The sequence below is a fragment of the Phaenicophaeus curvirostris genome, chromosome 8 (assembly GCF_032191515.1).
Source record: "Phaenicophaeus curvirostris isolate KB17595 chromosome 8, BPBGC_Pcur_1.0, whole genome shotgun sequence".
Lineage (NCBI taxonomy): Eukaryota > Metazoa > Chordata > Aves > Cuculiformes > Cuculidae > Phaenicophaeus > Phaenicophaeus curvirostris.
Genome location: NC_091399.1, coordinates 18760197 through 18778252, shown reverse-complemented (window position 1 = coordinate 18778252; position 18056 = coordinate 18760197). Strand labels below are relative to the sequence as shown.

Sequence of the window (18056 nt, the reverse complement as noted above, 5' to 3'; positions counted from 1 at the left end):
ATTTAATCAAGCAGGCCTTGAAAAAGTCTAACCTGTACTAAACCTGAAACAATTTTCATTTATCTTTCCAAAGTCTATTGTAAGCATTATCACTGAAGTAGCTGAATATTCATCAGATGAATACTTCAATAACCTATTTTCAGCTTTTCTGTTTCTGGATATACTTCCTAAAAGACAGCTATAAAAATGTTCCACAAGGTAGTACTGCTTAGTTAAATAAAAATCTTACTTCAAGAAACGGCTCAATTGTTTCCTTGTGCAATTTCAAACTAATCGGAACTCCATGACAAGATTCCCTCTGAGAACGGGTTTTCATTCTAAGGTAAAATATCACATCACATACATGATTCCCACTTGATTTGGCTACTTCAGCTGGCAGGTTGATACCATAGCAATGACATATCCCACATCATTCTTCACAGAAAGGGTCATTGGGCACCGGAACAGGCCGCCCAGGGAGGTGGTTGAGTCACCTTCCCTGAAGGTGTTTAAGGGATGGGTGGACGAGGTGCTGAGGGACATGGTTTAGTGTTTGATAGGAATGGTTGGACTCGATGATCCAGTGGGTCTCTTCCAACCTGGTTATTCTATGATTCTATGGTCATGTGACCAAATGCTGAAGGCTTTTATTGGTGTTGCACAGCTCTGAAGTGAGTCCATACTGACCATTTGCTGCTCTCACCTGCATTTCTAGAACTCTGGAATCACATCACACTTATTGCTGCAAGGAACTGGAAAATATTATTTTCCCTTGCTTGAATTCAATGTGGAAGGACATCTTTATCTTGTCCACAATGAGCAAGCTATGACAATAAGAAAACAACCCATACTTCTGTGGGTCCATTCCCATTGCAAAGACCACACAAAAAAACCCATTTAAGGTTTGTGTCATAATGTTAAGATTATAACACTAATCAGCACTCTTCTGAAGAGCATTTTACAGGAACACAGCAACTGCAGGACCTCCAAACCAACAGTGAAGAAAGCTCCACTCCACCCTTTCTTTCACATGTGAGAGGCAATGGACCTTAAAATCAATCCCCTCCCCGGCAGACTCCATCACCATTTCCAACTGTGAAATTTAAGTAGATATTTCTACACATTTTAAACCAGGAGCAGCACTGATCTCGTATTTGATTTTATACCAGAAGTAACAGAAGAAAAAGATCCTTTCAGGAATGATAACCTATAGCTGGTAAGTTTGAAACAGTTAGTTAACCCAGCAACTTAAGTTACTTCTGTTCCATAAAACTCTTAGATCAGTAAAAATGCCTCAGGAAGGAAATTTTAGAGATAATACTCCTGCAAATCTGCTCAGGTCTTACTGAAGATTAAAGCTCTGATCAAATGAGAAAAATTGGAATCAGCAACCAATCTTCCAAGAAAGATCCAGATTTATCAGGACTGTAGTTTCAAGACAACTTTGTTCTTTCTGCCACTTATTTAAAAAAACCAAAACACACCAATCACTTCAAACAAATTACATCGAGACATTATGTAACAATAGATTAACTCAGCAACAGAAACAATACATGTTAAACACACATTTATCTGGTTTTCACATAAATGGGAATATAATTTACTCGCAATTATTCCACAAAGCTGAGTCAGCTGTAAAAACCCACTTTCTCTCATCACCTTAATACAATTAAATACAGTACTATCTCCAGATTTTAGCATGTTCCAAACCCTAAGATCTACATTTATTTTCTCTTGCAGGTCGGCAATTTCTACCCTCTCATAAATTAAAAGCCATCATTGCTGAAACAGTCAAATATGTAGCTCTAAGAATACCTGCAGGCATTACAGTTTAAGTACTTCTCCTGATGTCTATCAGTATCTATACAACATATGGGAAAATATTTCCTAGAAAACTGATACTGCATGTAAAACCTGAAGTATTTGTGAGGTTTAATAGGTATTTTCTTTCTGAAGGCACTAAAGTTATTTCTTGCCCTACACAGAGTACCCAGAATCAACTAGCAGCTATAGATTCTTGACTGAAATAATAGAAGTTCCATGAATGCTTAGAAGCTGGTATTTAGTTTGTGTAATTACTGGAGAAGCATGTTTGTCATTAGTGTTTCCCACTAGAAATATTCGTCTTACCTAAATAGGGAATACAAGGAGTCATCTTCAAGCTGCTGATATAGTCTCTAAGCCTTTTGTAATTATCTTCTTTACTCATAACATACTCCAGCTTTTCAAAGGTGGCTTTATCCTTCCGACTCAGCAACTAGAGAAAAAAAAAAAGAAGCCAAACCCAGATGAGCGTTAGGTTTGATCATTATGATTTCTCTATTACCCTTAAAAGCACGGATTTCCACAACTGCCGCCTCCTTTTTTTTTTTTTTTTTGTAGTTGGTTTGTTTTCAAATACAACTTCTTCAAAATTAAAGCATTTCCTCCTTAAAGATGAGTATTTGGAGTACTCAAAATGAGTATCCAAAATACAGAATGGTATTCTCGTCACATTTAAACTATCCTTTTAAAAAAAATAGCCAGGTATGAACTCTGGGGTCCTGGAGGATACTTAATATGTTCTCATTCTTGAATTGAGAGCTATCTCAACAAATTCTTTTCCAAAGAATAAAACAATACCATAAAGATTTGATAAATATCTTAAACTAAACTTCAATTCTAGAAACAATAAGTGTAGATTTACATATATCACATACTTGAAGGTCTGGAAAAGAGTAAGGATTTCCTCCATTTTTCTCTACAGGGGGCGTTATGTACTACACTGCCAACCAATAACTTTACCAGCTCTTAATATTACTGGAATGCCCACTTCAAATGCAAAACTAGGAGTCACAGATGTCTTTCATTGTCCATTCTGCCTCCATCCCTGCTGGCCTTTCTTCCTTTGACAGCAGTAACAGCAACTAGTCTTTCTTCGTACGACTGGGAAAGTAAGTTAGGATATGTTTAAAACATCTAACTGAACTACCGCTACAAAGCCCTATTAAAGGCTTAATTTCAATTCAGAGCCAGAATTTAAAGAAGAGTGTAAGACGTTCCCACTGAATGCTTTGGCAGAAGACTCAGGGCTCTGGTTCCAGTCACAATTTTTCCCCTAGAAGATAGCCAATAGTGCAAAAATAACAAGGTTCAGATTCCTGTATTTTTATGCATATTCCCTTTTCTCTTTCAATTAAAGATCAACCAGTGTGAATATGATAGAAGTGAATATTTTACATCTTTAGCTTTGGTTGCAATATTTGGATGAACAAGAATCTCGTGTTCATTAAAACCACAGGCATCTGCCAATTCTAGGACAAGGAAACAGCAGACAAGCATGACTTCTTTCCAACCAACAGAACATGACACATCTTTTGATTTCCTCAAAGATGACCCCAGTTTAATCAGCCTACATAAGATTGACTTAAATAATATTCTAAAATATTCTGCCATCATTTGGCATCTGGAAGGCTTTTGTAATTTGCAGATGGGAAGGTAAGACAGGGCTAACAGATACAATGATGGCCTAAATTCAGACTTGAATGAAATTAATGTTATTTTCCTCAAAACATTTTGCATGATCTTGCTTAAGTTGGATACATTATTTTAGACTCTGAATAATCTCTAAGCAAGCTGATCCTGTATGACTTGCCCTGTGCTCACAGTGCAGTTCACATCAGGTCTCCATTTCCCACATTCACACAGAAAGTAAAGAACCCAACACTACTAAAAGTGTTTCTCTGAGGGCAAATAAGGACCCAGCAATTATTTCTCCACTTTTGAAGCTGCTTCTTTTTCTAAATAACTTTTAGTCCTCTGTCTCTTAGGCTCAAATGATGCAAAGAACAGGAAAGAGATGTACATATGCAGGGATAACAAAAGCTGAGTCTGATAAGTTTACAGAAGCAGGGCACAATCCAGAGCATTCCAGACTGCTCTTGGCTTTCCAATTCAACTGCGCCAGCGCTGAAGGCGACCTTTGTGAAATGCTAGAAATGAGAGAGGAGGTTTCAGGGTGCTGGCAGAGCAGGGCAGGATTCACTCACCCAGCTTCAGACACTAAATGATTATTTGCTTACGTTGTCCAAGTTCTCGCTAGTCATGTAGACTTTCCTTTACATTAAATGGAGAGAAGTAGAAGATTCTACTCTATGTAATTTCTTGGAAAGTTCCATAATTCTTTTCACATTTTGAACAGGGCAACTCACCCTTTAGAAGCATTTGTTATTCTCCAGAGTTCTGAGGGTGTGCAGACAACGAGAGAGACAAATTCCAGACATACCATTAGAAGACATGAATTTTATCTTTTTTAGGAACATTGGATTACCAAGCAAATATTTAATGACTCTTGTCAGCTCTAGATTTTTTTTTTTAAGGGAGAGAGTACACTTGTGGTTATTTTCCCGAGTTCATGAGTTGTGTTGTTTGCTGGTTGCTACCAACTGTCTCAGAGACAGAAGAGAACATGCCTTGTCCAAGGCTTTAGAACGTTATCACATAACTTACTCAAATGACTTGGTAACTTAAAGAATGGCTTGGTGTGCCTTTCCACATGTTTTTTCTTGCTTTTAAGGTACATAAAGGTAAAGGCTTGGAATTACTTCAAGACTTTATAAACTGAACTTCCAAAAGAAAGACATCCATATCAGTCTGCAGTGCACGCTGCTAGGAGCTATGATGCAACTTGAATTTAAAAAGGCTTCTGTAAAATGATGAAAAACAAACCTGCTTGGGATTGTATGAGAAATTAAACATCTGTAGAAACATGACAGAAGTTCTCTGGCATTCCAGAGGTTGGAAGGGGGGGCAAACCTATGAATGGCATAATTATGGTAGTAATTAATATGGCTATATTAATACATGGCTATAGCTGAACCTGTTTGGAGTCATCCACAAAAAAATTTGGCACCACAATTATAAAAAAGGCATCAATTCATTGACATGACAAAACCAGAAAAACAACAGTTCTTGAGATAATTTTGAAGTGTTAATTTAATTACGGTTTCCACATTATTGGTAATTTGAAACAACGTCTTATTTAATGGTGCTCTTGCAGAACGTGCCCAGAATTCTAGATGAGTGCATTGACAGGAGTGCATTATATTCAGTTTTGGTAACATTTATCCACTTAACATTATCATCTTTCAGTTACCAGACAAAGAAACACTTTTTGTAACGTGTGAGGATATGTTGACATGTCTTCAGTGGAAGATTTTGGCTCTTTTTGATGACCTATGTACATGGATACCCCACTCAGTAGTATTTCAGCCACTTAATTATTTCTATCACACTTGAAAATGTCACAGTTGATCATTAAAACAACTGGATAACTACACAATGTATGGCTGAATCAAGCACAGCACTTTCTCAGCACTGAGCTATCAAAGAGTCATCCTAATGCTCTTCTGATCAAGGTCACAACTACACAAAAATGATAATAATTTCAATCAAAAAACAGGTGTCAAACAAGAATGTTTCCAAAGAAGGTTTTTCTTTCATAACGGTACAAAAGCAGACCAACAAATATACTGCGTAATGCAGTTGTTACAGCTATGAAAATAATCCTGAAAACAATCCTGAAAACTCTGAAAAAAAACACTAGATTTAGCTATTGGTCAGAGAAACAACAAATCTCTTCATGGAAAGTGAATCAAGAAGTTTCTGGACATCTGCTCTCCATAACAAAAAACATTCCAAGAGTATAAACCCCTAAATGATTAAAGTATGACCCGCTTTGGCATTCATAATTTTCCAGCAACTAAATAGAAAATAGCTTCTGGCCAAATTAGAAGCCTCTGCATTTAGCAGAATCTGCAGGGAACTATTTTTCAAAGGAAAATATTCCTATGCCAGAATGGAAAGAAAACTCGACAGGAAATCACAGACGTAAGAAGCACAAGAAGAATTATGTACACAGTACAAGATTAGAAGTATCTGTAGTAAATACTGTATCCTTCAAAACAACCTACAGAAGGCTATATTCTCCTATGAATAAATATTCCCCCTTCACTGTCCTGCCGCTCACTCACCGCCCATGTTTTTGTCAGCCTGAAGATCGGAGCGCTCTGTAGGCCCGACACAACTGCCATAAGAGCGTGCAGATTGTTCAGCTCGTACAGTTTCTGAGGACAGAAATATAGACAAGAACAATCAACAACATTCCAAGTGCTGTCCATTATGGATACAGAATAAATAACAATCTCAAAATGAGGAAATCTCGTGCGTTCTCTAATGAAGAGTCAGTTACGATGCTTTTACGCTTTTACGATGCCTCCTAAATTCTTATTGCTGCACCTATACAGGTTTGGATGAGCCTACACCATCTGTTTCACAGTCAGAGAAATCTCTTCAAAAAAAAAAAAAAAAGAGTCTCTAAAGGCACACACCTTGGGACATATTATCAAATGTGCCAGAAATGCTCTGACATTCAAACCCAGTGAATTCAGTTCGTAACATCCAACAGAATTTCAGAATTTAACACGCTGTAAAGCATAACCCAGTTGTGAATGATATAATTGTGGCAGTATTTAATATTGCAAATGGAACTGGCACTGCAGCTTCATGTAGCTACCAAGGCTGCACCAAAACACCCAAAAATATTGTTTCAGGATGAAATAAGGCAGGCAGATGTCAAACACCATGCACCTGGGAGTACTCCTCTCACTGAAAGACAATTTCTGGTGTATGACAACTGAAACCAACCAGTGGAAAGGAACAATGAAATAGAAAATGAACACAGAAAACATCAAGGTAAAAGAATTGTATTGAAGGCTATCAATACAACATTGTGCATAATGGCATTTTCTTACATATTCGGAATTTGCCTCCCCTCTTTTTCTTCTTGTCTCCAAACCCATCAATCTGCCTTGGCCAATTAACTGCTGGCACTACTGTTACAGCAGCTTAAAAATGGCCTAGAATCAAACATTGTTTCTTAAGCTCCTCTGCAATATCAATTATTGTGTTGGCTATGAGCACCCAGAGCGCTGAACTACATTCAGGGATTTTTGGTGGAGCACACAAACTCAGGTTTTATCCCAACAAAAAGATGACACTTAATCACAGGATTGCAAATCCTGTTTAATCGGTTTGGAAAATTCACTAAGATAGGTTAGGATTCCTGCTAGAAACAATATAATAATATAAGGAACGCTTGCTATTCAAGAAATGGTGGAAACAGTTTTTCCTTCTTGAAACTCATCTTATCCATGTTTCCTTAATTAGGAGGCCTTTCACAAGATAACAGGAAAAAAAATAGACAAATTTGATTCTGGATAAATGCTGGCTGTCAGAGGGGCCCTTACATTAGGGAGGCCAAGAGCTATCCTGCAGGGATGGTTTTCCAGGTAGCTGTTTTGGAGCAGGGCCAATGCTCCACAGAATGATGTCCTCACAGGTGTTACTCAGAAATGCCACATTCTAATGTCTATCCCAGATCACCCTAGCAGAAGTTTCAGTCTGGGTGCCCACCACCCTACAGTTCCTACATGTCTACTGACGAACGAGAGTCTTCCCACATCTACCAAACCAAATAAGGGTTCCTCTCGCCTCATCTGCATTCAGGAGGATTCTTTAGTAACCTGGTTTAGCTACACAGAAGCCAACATTTGCTGACCCTTTTCTTATGAATGGGCTTACGAAAGCCCTTTTCTTATGAAAAAGGCTTTCAGGAAGGTATTACAGGATGAGAGCTCTAAAATGTTTCCTGAGCTTAGGAATGTTTTTGGAACAACGTTATTAGGTTGACAATATTCACACCACAATTGGAATTAGAGATAACACATCCCTTTCTTCCAAAAGAAAAAGCAAAGAAGCTATTTCTGTTCTGACTAAGGTTGCTTGAACCAATTCCATACAGCATTTAGATTTAACCATATCAGAAAACTCAGCCGGTAAATTATATTATCTAAATAAACAGGATTTTAAATAAGGCATCATAGCTTTCCTTAGTTAAGCTGTTTTTATCAAGGAATGCCTACATTTTAGGACTTCCTCAGTATTTGACAACTTTGTTTCATGCACAAGACAAACAGTTCTTCATGTCAACAGATATAACCACAGGTAAACCAGGTGTCAGATAAATATTTACCCATCTGTATTTTTGAACTAACCAACTTAAATATAAGAACTATCATCATGGTGAATCCCGTCACCCCCACATCCCCATATAAATTCTTACCTTCGCAGTTTTAATATAGTGGCTCAAAACCTCAGCTCTTATTTTTAAAGTCTGTGCATGTAGAATCTCTCTAACAACCCAGAAGCTTACCTGAAAAGGAGAAAAATTGCCTTTTTAAAATACAGAGCTTCAGCATTATACTTTTAAAATTTTTATTTCAAGAGTAATACATTAAAAGTCTCACAGCATTCAACTTCCATCTGTAAGGTGAATACATACTAGAAGATGCAAATGCTTATAGTATCAAATCCCAAACAATATAATCCAGATACTAATAAAAAGCTTTCTTCAAAGTGTTTTTTGCCCTGTTATTTTGCTCATTCGTACCCAAGACACCTACATGGTGGAGCAGTCGCTTAAATCAAGTTAATCAATCCAATTTACGTTTAGAATTGAAACGTCATCTTGTTACTCTCCTCGCCTTTCCCACTTCCTAACTGGTAGCCACGGTCTCCAATATTTTGTTGGAGAGTGCATGTTCTGGTCCCTGCTTTTCTCAGGAAGCGTGTGGATGGCAAGAATGGATCACTGTAAAGTCTGTCACATTAGTTAGCTAGGATCTGTTTTTCTGAAGAGGAAAACCCTTCTGCTGCCAGTACATCTCAGTACCCTCCGTGGAATCAGTTACGCACAATCCATGCAGACAAGACACCGTTTCAGGGTAAGTTTGAGGATGAGATCTCACAGACGCAGGGCAAACAGCAAAACTCTGAAACTTCCAAACACTGTTCTCCCAAGAAAATAAAATAATGAAGAAATTTTATTAAGAGAGTCTACAAAGCGCAGGAATATAAAAAGGAAAATTCAATTTTATCCTTTGGTTTTGCTGTGCTACAACTCCAAAACTGCACCACCCAGCTCTCAGATACAGCTTCAACCACAGCTCACTGACATCCACGCTTCTCAACGCCTCAGGAAAAAAAAAAAAAAAAAGTCAGACCAGTATCACCTCAACAAAATTTGAAGATAAGTTAGGAAGGTTCCGTTTGTGCTCTCTGCGCCGGCTACACCAACTCCCTGCTAACGGAAAGGACGCCACCATACTCGCTACTGAGCTTTTACAGGACTAACTTAACTTTTGTACAAAAATCACTGCTCGAGTCAGTATGCTATGAAGGATGCTTGCTGCATTTTGTAGCTACGTGAATGCCTCCTCAAAATTGTACTTGGAAAATGTTTTGCTAAGGTGCCTCAATTCTCATCTTCTCTCTCCCCTGCTCCCCCCACACCCTCTGCCCTCAAATACTTCAGCACAAAATGACAGCAAATAAAAACCTTCATAACTGTAACAAAACAGGAGAAAAGAATTAGCAAATGTTAACAAATACTGTAGATATCGTTCACGGACTTACTACAAATAAAGAAAAAACTGAAACAACTAGTAAGATGCAGCATGGCCGATGCTTGGAAAATAACGTATGAAACTAATGTATGTTCTCATATGTAAACATCTCACAACCTGTCACACTGCTTTGATTTTTAAGAGTGATGCTAAACTGCTTCTTATAAACCAACTTGGCATATGTAGTCAGGTCCCTGCCCAAAATTTCAATTAAAAAATTTAAAAAAAAACAAAAAAAAAATCCTGGTTTTTTTATGTTTCACTTTGTACAGTACACCAGTTCTTAATACAGCACAGCATGAGAAGATCCACATCTCCAAAAGAATTAGTTTCAGTGAAGTTAGTGACCTGATGAGAACTGGGATGTCAAAACACAACAGATCTTTGGATCCAGAAAATGGAAAAATTGCAAAAAAAAAACAAACCCACAGAAAAAGCCACAAACGTCTTGCATGACAACTTCTTCCCTTTGCACTGTTTGACTACAGCTGAATTAGCCAGGAAAGAATTAGCTACGGAGCTCAGTTTTCTTTTTCCTGTCTTTTTTTTTTTTTTATTTTATTTTTTAAAGTAAAGTATCTCCAGATACATCGTGACCCTAATGAATATAAAAAATGCTTCTGTGCAAACAGCATTATTGACATAAGAACTGAATAACTACATGCAGCACTTCAAACTATTGTCAGAAAAGTTAAACACCAGTTTGATATTCTGCTGTAGCTGCACACCTTGAGGAAACCATCGCTTCCCCTGACTGATAGATGGGTTTTTAAGGAGAGGCTTTCGCTTTGGAAATCAAGTGAATTTAAACTTTTAACAGACTTTCATATCATAAAGAATCAGGTAGACAACAGATGTGTGGCTATGCCTTAAAATCCCAGATCTCTTTGGTCTCAAGTTAACAAAGTGTCAGCAAAACAGGGGCCTCCTTGCAGTAGGCTTTGTAGACTTTCAAAGTAGACTTTGAAATGCTTGCTCCAGACACAGAGCAACATTCCATCATTTCCGTGAGGATGAGAAGACAAGCCACTTACTGTGTTGGCCCTGACTCCTTTGGAAGTTCATGGTTATCACCGTGACACAGCGCCGTGCTGCACAAGCACTGCTGTTTACTCAAGGAAGCCTGGGTTCCATCCCAGTCCCAACCAGACTCAGTCTTAGCACTTCCAAGTTCTTGTAGGAAAAACAAATCAGGACAAAGTGCAAAGCTCTCTTCGAAGCTTAGAGCCACCCAGTCCCTTCAGGGACACAGTAAGCAGAAGGTAAAGAAGTAAACATGATTATTTCCACTCCAACCACCTCCACTCCCTCTTGGTCTTTATACTGGCACTGACGTTTTTGACTCATCTTGTCTATTCACTGCCACCTTTCGATAGCACCCATTTATTCCAAATATTGAAAATCAAACAAAAAGTAAACCCTTTTATTTCAATTGGCTACCTTTTTATTTTATCCAGGTTTGTGCTTTACATAAATCTTATGCATTTGTTCCATATATATTTGGTGGGTATTTTGCTTCAAGTCCTTTCTTGCTGCAGTTTAATGTTATTTTTATCTCATACTGTCTCACCAGTATCAGTCAGACGACCCACAGCCTCTGGGCATCAATGCCTTTGATATCAGATCAAGGCAGCATTTAACCCTAGACATAATCTGTGTATTTATAGCCTTCCCTATTGAGGCCAACCTAGAAATCCATGCTTAACCTTTGAACATATCTTTTCCTGAATCACAGCTCAAACTCTTCAATTCTCCCATGTTTGCCTCATCTGAAACACTAATTTTGTTGCACTGGTGCTCTTAGGTTCATAGTCATTGGTTTAAAACTAATTGTGCTTTCTGTGCTAATTAGTAGATAGCAAATTCATAGAATCATAGAACCATAGAATAATGAGGTTGGAAGAGACCCACCAGATCATCGAGTCCAACCATTCCTATCAAACACCAAACCATGTCCCTCAGCACCTCGTCCACCCGTCCCTTAAACACCTCCAGGCAAGGTGACTCAACCCCCTCCCTGGGCAGCCTCTGCCAGTGCCCTATGACCTTTTCTGTGAAAAATTTTTTCCTAATGTCCAGCCCGAACCTCCCCTGGCGGAGCTTGAGGCCATTCCCTCTCGTCCTGTCCCCTGTCACTTGGGAGAAGAGCCCAGCTCCCTCCTCTCCACAACCTCCTTTCAGGTAGTTGGAGAGAGCAATGAGGTCTCCCCTCAGCCTCCTCTTCTCCAGGCTAAACACCCCCAGCTCTCTCAGCCGTTCAACATTGTCTCTTTAATAGAGTTTCTGGATCATTATATATATCTGCTAAAAACATTGTCATGTTACACAAAAACCGCATATGTAAGCCAGACAGCAGTGATTTTTGCATCATTACAGCCAAGGTAGAACCCCTGTCTTGTTTTGGTTTGTTTCCAAAGCAGCACCCAAGCCTCTTCCCTGGTCCACTTTTTAATTTCTGGTAACCCTAGTGGAATTTCACTATCCCACTTCACTGCAACTCCACAGCACTACAATATTAAAGACAATCTTCCTCTCCTACATAGTATTTTCATTTGGTTTTTAAAAAAAAAACCAACAAACCACAGTTTTGCAGAGTTAATAAAACACAAAATGTGCCTGAATTTGCCTGCCTGAAAGGTGGGATCTTTACATTTACAGTTGTTTCAATGTATTGAATCCAGTTATCAAGTTTCTCTAATATTTTAAGCTCTGTGGCAGCACGGTTCCACCTCCATTTAAATTAAAACCTCAAGAAAGAGGTTTTTAACACAGAGAATCTTATAATTGGAGAGCAAGAGTTACCTTTGCATAAGCTACAAAATGTGTTCACATCAGTGCCATTTCCAAAAGGGAAAGAATGATGGTTTAGTGAGTATGCAAACTGCATGATTATGCACTCTGACAGATTTACCGGTTGCAAAAATCGCATACAAGCATATGAGTAAATTTCAGAACAATGCTGCAAATGGCAGATATCAGAGTTTTAAAAAAAAAAAATGTAAAGAATTTACATATTTTAAACCAATACTTAATAGTAGAGGTATAGATCTATGGAGTACCGCACAGCAATGTGACAATGTGACAAGAGTCCTGGCACGGAATGATACAATCGATTTCTCTTCCCTGAATTTGATCTGTTTTTATAGGCACCACATGTAATTTTCACATAACTAATGCTGGAAATACACTGCTCCAATCTCAGTGGACTGCAATCAACTGCACATAATCACTGCTGTTTCCAAAACCCTATCAGCAGATCAATTTTCTGTGAAGCAGCTGTTAGTGATTTAATATTCTCTTTACTTACAAAGTGAGAGCTGTTCACGATTTTCTTTTGGCAAGTTGGGCAAAAAGGAAAGAGACAGATGCCCAATGCATAATTTAAACCCAGTGAAATTTCAAAGGTTAACAGAAGTTTGATGAAATGTATTCTTGCCAATAAAGCCAAAAGTCACAATGATTTTCCCAATTACTTATTATAGGTCTAAGCATTAGAACCCCCAGGTAAGCAGGGCAGGTGTCCAATGCTCCAACTCCGCCAAGCAAGCACATGGGGTAGAACTGAATGTCGAGAAGGCAAACCAGGCAAGGAGGTGAAAATTGCTATCCCACAGCAGTTCTTGGGTTTCACTGCTTCTGGAGGGATGATGAATCCAAAGATGACATGACTATTGGAATGAGTAACTCCTCTGCACTGATGCATTTGGAAGCGTAGGGTCACACCACATCAGAAGTTAGTCAGAGTAGTCTCTCAGTAAGTCAAAAGTTGAGGCGCTAATATGAATAATAGGAACCTACGACTGCAACAATACTTGCCTCCTCCACTGCCCCATTCGGTCCTGTCCCCCCAAACAAAGGTAAGACTGATTACTTTCCTTGGTGCCAGAATAAAGGCTGATATAAAATCCTTGGAGGAGCTTCTTGGAACTGCTCTGTCCCTCAGCCACCAAAGCTGCAAGCAGCGGCTTCCCAGAAAATTGCTTAGAGGCAAATTAACCCATTGTCTGAGCAGCTGTCAATAGCTGGATGGACTGCCTCTTTATTACCTAGTCTTTGACTCTTCAAGGCAGAATTTCTCCTACAGGCTACTATGACTCCTCTAGCAATGTTTTTCAAATGACACCTTACAAAGAGCAGAAACAAATAACAAAAAAGAAGTAGGAAAGAAGACCTAGAAATGCCTCAAAATCTTTTGGCTGTAAACATAGTCCAAGAGACAGCCTAAGTACTGCAACACCCGAAAGAGATGGTGCCGACAATGCAAAAAACAGAAGGAGATGCTACTTGTCCTGTTTCAGGTGATTTAATGGTGAATTGCAATGGCTCCAAGTGCTTAATGTCTGTTAAAAAAAGACCTTTTTCATTTGAAAGTTAATCAACGGAACAGAGCCTCAAACTGGCCTGTCTTCATTGCAGTGGTGACTCCACAGAACTCACTGGCACAGCAGAGATGTTCTGGATTTTGCCTCTACTCTTGTTTCAGGGGCATCTCAAGGACAATTTTGATTTCTGGCAACTTATTTTCTTTAGGCGTTAAAAGCAGCAAGAACAGGCATTTAAATAAAGGAGTCTTCTGTAGCAGCCAACGCAACATCTGAAACACAGTAAGGAAATGAAAGCCAGGAAGGGATCCTGCCAGAATAGGTCTTTGTTGGAGCTTAAAGACAACAGAAAACAAATTTTTCCAGATATTACAAAGACTTAAGAAATCGTTAGCAAAGGTATTTTCAGTGAAGGAATCTGTCAGCTGACAAAGAGGCACATCCAACTCTTATGGCTGTAGGGAAAGCACATAAATAGGGTGATGCTTAATTATAAACCCTATGACAAGAAAGTCTGCAACTGTATTTGTGTATATCAATACATTGACATCAAAAGAGAACCATAAACCATCTGTCATGGTATCTATCTTAAAGGTAACGTATTGTGTTTGGATGCTTACTGCTTTTCTAGCATTTCAGAAAAACAAGCCACAGAAAGGGGGAGTTCACACGTAAGTCTTGGTCCTTTTCTGACTGCATCATTTCTAGTGAGGCCTTTGGATGTAAAGCCAAAAGGAAGGAAGGAGGGAAGGAGAGAACAGTACAAGGAATTCTACTAACTGGCTTCGAGCAGCTGTCCGAGGGTTGCATTTTATTCAAGGTTCCCTGTTACCATACTGAAAAAAAATTAAACAGCAACATGTTTCTTTTAGTCCACTGGAACATACTGAACAAGTTTAAAGACACTACAGACCTTTGAGAGTCACCTAGTTTCAAAATTCCATTCAGATTGACCTGTCTTTCAAACAAGTCCCTTGAAACAAAGGAAGCACAGCAAAGAAAGGAAATTTAGGCAGATGAAAAAGCCTGTGACTCAACACCTAACGTGTGCTCTGCGGCACTCAAAATACATCAGGTTCAGCCATCAGTGCTATCCAGGAAAATAACTACCAACTATTATGAAGAAATGTATTACTAAGAGGTAGGTATTTCTAGCATCCCTTTCTCCTTATTGCCTTTGTTGTATATACAAGGCCAGTTTTGCATGGACTTTTACAAAAACTAAAACTGAACAAACCAAAAATTATCACGCATCAATTAATAATCGAGTGAACAGGTTTGGTAAGTGTTCCACAGAGTAAAATACAGAAACAGCCCTTAGAATCTAAAATGATCACAAAACCAAAAAGTCATTAGAATGAATAAGAAGGGGAGACTTAAAATTACAAAATAAACTCATAGGACTTTGCCAGCATGATGGAATTCCTGTATGTTAATCTAAAAATACTGTGTTTATGAAGGAGGAAGGGGAAAAACACTTAACATTTCCTTGTTTCATCAATAACTGATTTAAACAAAAGTTAAACACTTAAAACAAAGCCACTGCTATGTCTTCAGTACAGTTTTCACCTTGCTGCACATCTTGAAGACAAGGGACTCCTACTTTTAAGTTTTGAAGTAATCAACTGCGATCAGTAATAAAAGCGATGTGCCAGAACACTTAATTCCCCAGACTTTAAACGTGCACATGTAATGACACTGGAAAAAGTAACTCACGTGATTGAATCTTCTGGTGAAAGCAACAGCATTTGGTGCAGAACTGTATTTCTCTTTTTTATTCCAGCCACAGCTTGCCAGCTCCTGGGAGAACAAGGGTGAAAGGTAATTTTTTTAATTAACGCATAACAGACGTTCAGAGCCAAAAGTAGAGAGTGAGAAAGCTTAAATGTTTCCAAGTAACTTTTCAGAGCAATAATACATTGAAGTTCTGAATATATAGTTACGCTTTTTCTGATTTCTTCTGTAAATTGAGATTCCACAAGTGTCATACAGCAATTTATTTGAATGATTAGATTTTTATAATCATGTTTTGATGGATTAGAGACTTTTTTAAAAAATTCAACTCTTATTAGTAACCTAAGCAGTGAAATAATTCAAGATTCATTTTGTTACTGCAGGAAATCCTGCTTTAGATGTGAATCTGAGCTAGGGAGACCAGGACGTTCTTTCAGTTTTAATTGCTTTCTGAAGATATTTATAGTCTACTGAGAAGATACACATCATTAACTCAACCTAGACACGTCCCATTATTTTAACTTCGTATGTTGCATTCAAGATATACTAAAACTGTCACATTTTGCAGCAACAGTATGAGAAACACTAATTCCATTTTTCCCTCCCAAAGGAACCAATTGTATTTGAAGTTGAGCAATACTTAAGCAAATAGTTTTGTGGAGTAAAAGGGTGCAAAGAGACTTAAAAATCATAATCATAAAAATCATATAGTTCCTTGAGTCACCCTAAAATACGGAGGCCTCAACAACTAATGAATCACTTATGTAAGGCCTGAAAAAGCCTTACTTTTATGACAAAGTTGCAATGCCTCTTGTCTGTAAACTTCTTCAGCAGTTGGGCGACTAAATCATCTTCCTTGGTATTTCCTACCACTTAATACACAGTTTTAATTCAAATCATAAAAACCTAAATGTACCAATAAGCTCTTCTGTTTGTACACAACAGCAAACAATAGGTCCAAATACATACAGCACATGACCTATTCCACAGTGCTCCCATGAAAAATATCCAATACAAATACAGCTTAATTATTCAAGTGCCATAAGAGTGAAGTACAGGCTTTCAGTTTATTCATTTATGCTTGTTTTTCACATCACCCACTATGAAGCATTTTCCATTTTATCACCACACTGAGAACTATGTACCAGGACCAGCAGCACATGGTACGTCCAGCTACCATGTAATGTAGGTAAGATGTTTCAACATGTAACCAATGATTATGCCATTTAAGACAGTCATAGTTTAAAAGAATTTGCTATCTGGACATCCAAGATTGGTGGTTTGGTTTTTGTTTTTTTTAAATCAGAAATGTCTTAATGTCTTTTCAACCGACGTCCCAACACTACCAACAAGTCTTGTGCCTGTTAAGAGGCTTGAAATTCCTCCATTTGTTGAAGTTTGTGTCATGCTGGTATTTGTTCAAGAAGACTCCACCGGCACTGGGAAGAATGTGGAGTCACTAGCTTTTTATTCAGGGCTACTCCTTCAAATTTCACTACGAAGTTCTGCCACCAAACCTCTAGTGGAAAACACGAGCATATTCAGCACAGGGATGCACATGCCCATCTCCTGACATCTGCGCACATCCATGACTACACACAAGACAATCGTGCAGCCCTGAGTGGCTGCTGTTGCAAAGAGGAGTGGACCAACAGAGAAGGAAGACATCCATGACACTCTTGTTTGTATCACAGAATCATAGCATAGTTAGGGTTGGACCTTAAAGATCATCTAGTTCCAACCCCCCTACCACAGGCAGGGATATCCCACTACATCAAATTACCCAAGGCCCCATTCAACCTGGCCTTGAACACCTCCAGGGATGGGGCCGCCACAATCTCCCTTGGTAATCTGTTCCAGTGTCTCACTACTCTCACGGTGAAGAAATTCTTCCTAATGTCTAATCTAAATCTGCTCCTCTCCAGTTTACACCCATTCCCTGCTGTCCTATCACCATAAGCCCTTATGAACAGTCCCTCTCCAGCTTTCTTGTAGGCTCCTCTCAGGTACTGGAAGGTCGCTATAAGCTCATCTCATAGCCTTCTCTTCTCCGTGCTGAACAAGTCCAACTCTTTCAGGCTGTCCTCATATGGAAGGTGCTCCAGCCCACTAGCCCTCTGCATCTCCCAGTGCTGCAGCTTCCATTGGGATAACAATCGCAGCTCTGTACTTGGCAGAATTGATTCATCTTTACTGGCATGGGATGATTATAGTACTAACATTAAAGTCAAATTTATATTTACACACCCAAAACTAGAGGTCTAATATCTCATTCAGGCTGTGAGTGAAATGTATATATATTTATTACTGGAAAGAAGAGGTCTCCTTATTTTGACAGGCTACTCAGACAACTGAAGCCTCTGTTCCAGAAAAGCCTTGCTGAGGTTATTGCTACCTGAACGGCAAGAGGAAGCAGCGACTGGTACAGAATAAATGTTTCTGTAATTTTTTTTTGTTTCCCAAAAATGAAAATTAAAATCATCTGCTTTCATCTCCGGTTATTTTAAAAATTAAACAT

At 38.6% G+C, this 18056-nt stretch overlaps 1 protein-coding gene across 3 annotated transcripts in view; it reads right to left on the bottom strand.

The window, feature by feature from the left end:
- Positions 1 to 18056, bottom strand: part of RALGPS2 (Ral GEF with PH domain and SH3 binding motif 2) — a 115774-nt gene that overhangs the window by 56785 nt on the left and 40933 nt on the right. For all 3 annotated transcript variants that reach the window (XM_069862638.1, XM_069862637.1, XM_069862639.1), the window contains exons 5-8: positions 15521 to 15604; positions 8141 to 8230; positions 5991 to 6083; positions 2110 to 2236 (exon numbers count right to left, since the gene is read on the bottom strand). In XM_069862638.1, the coding sequence (XP_069718739.1) occupies positions 2110 to 2236; positions 5991 to 6083; positions 8141 to 8230; positions 15521 to 15604 (394 nt within the window). The remainder of the gene's footprint in view (positions 1 to 2109; positions 2237 to 5990; positions 6084 to 8140; positions 8231 to 15520; positions 15605 to 18056) is intronic.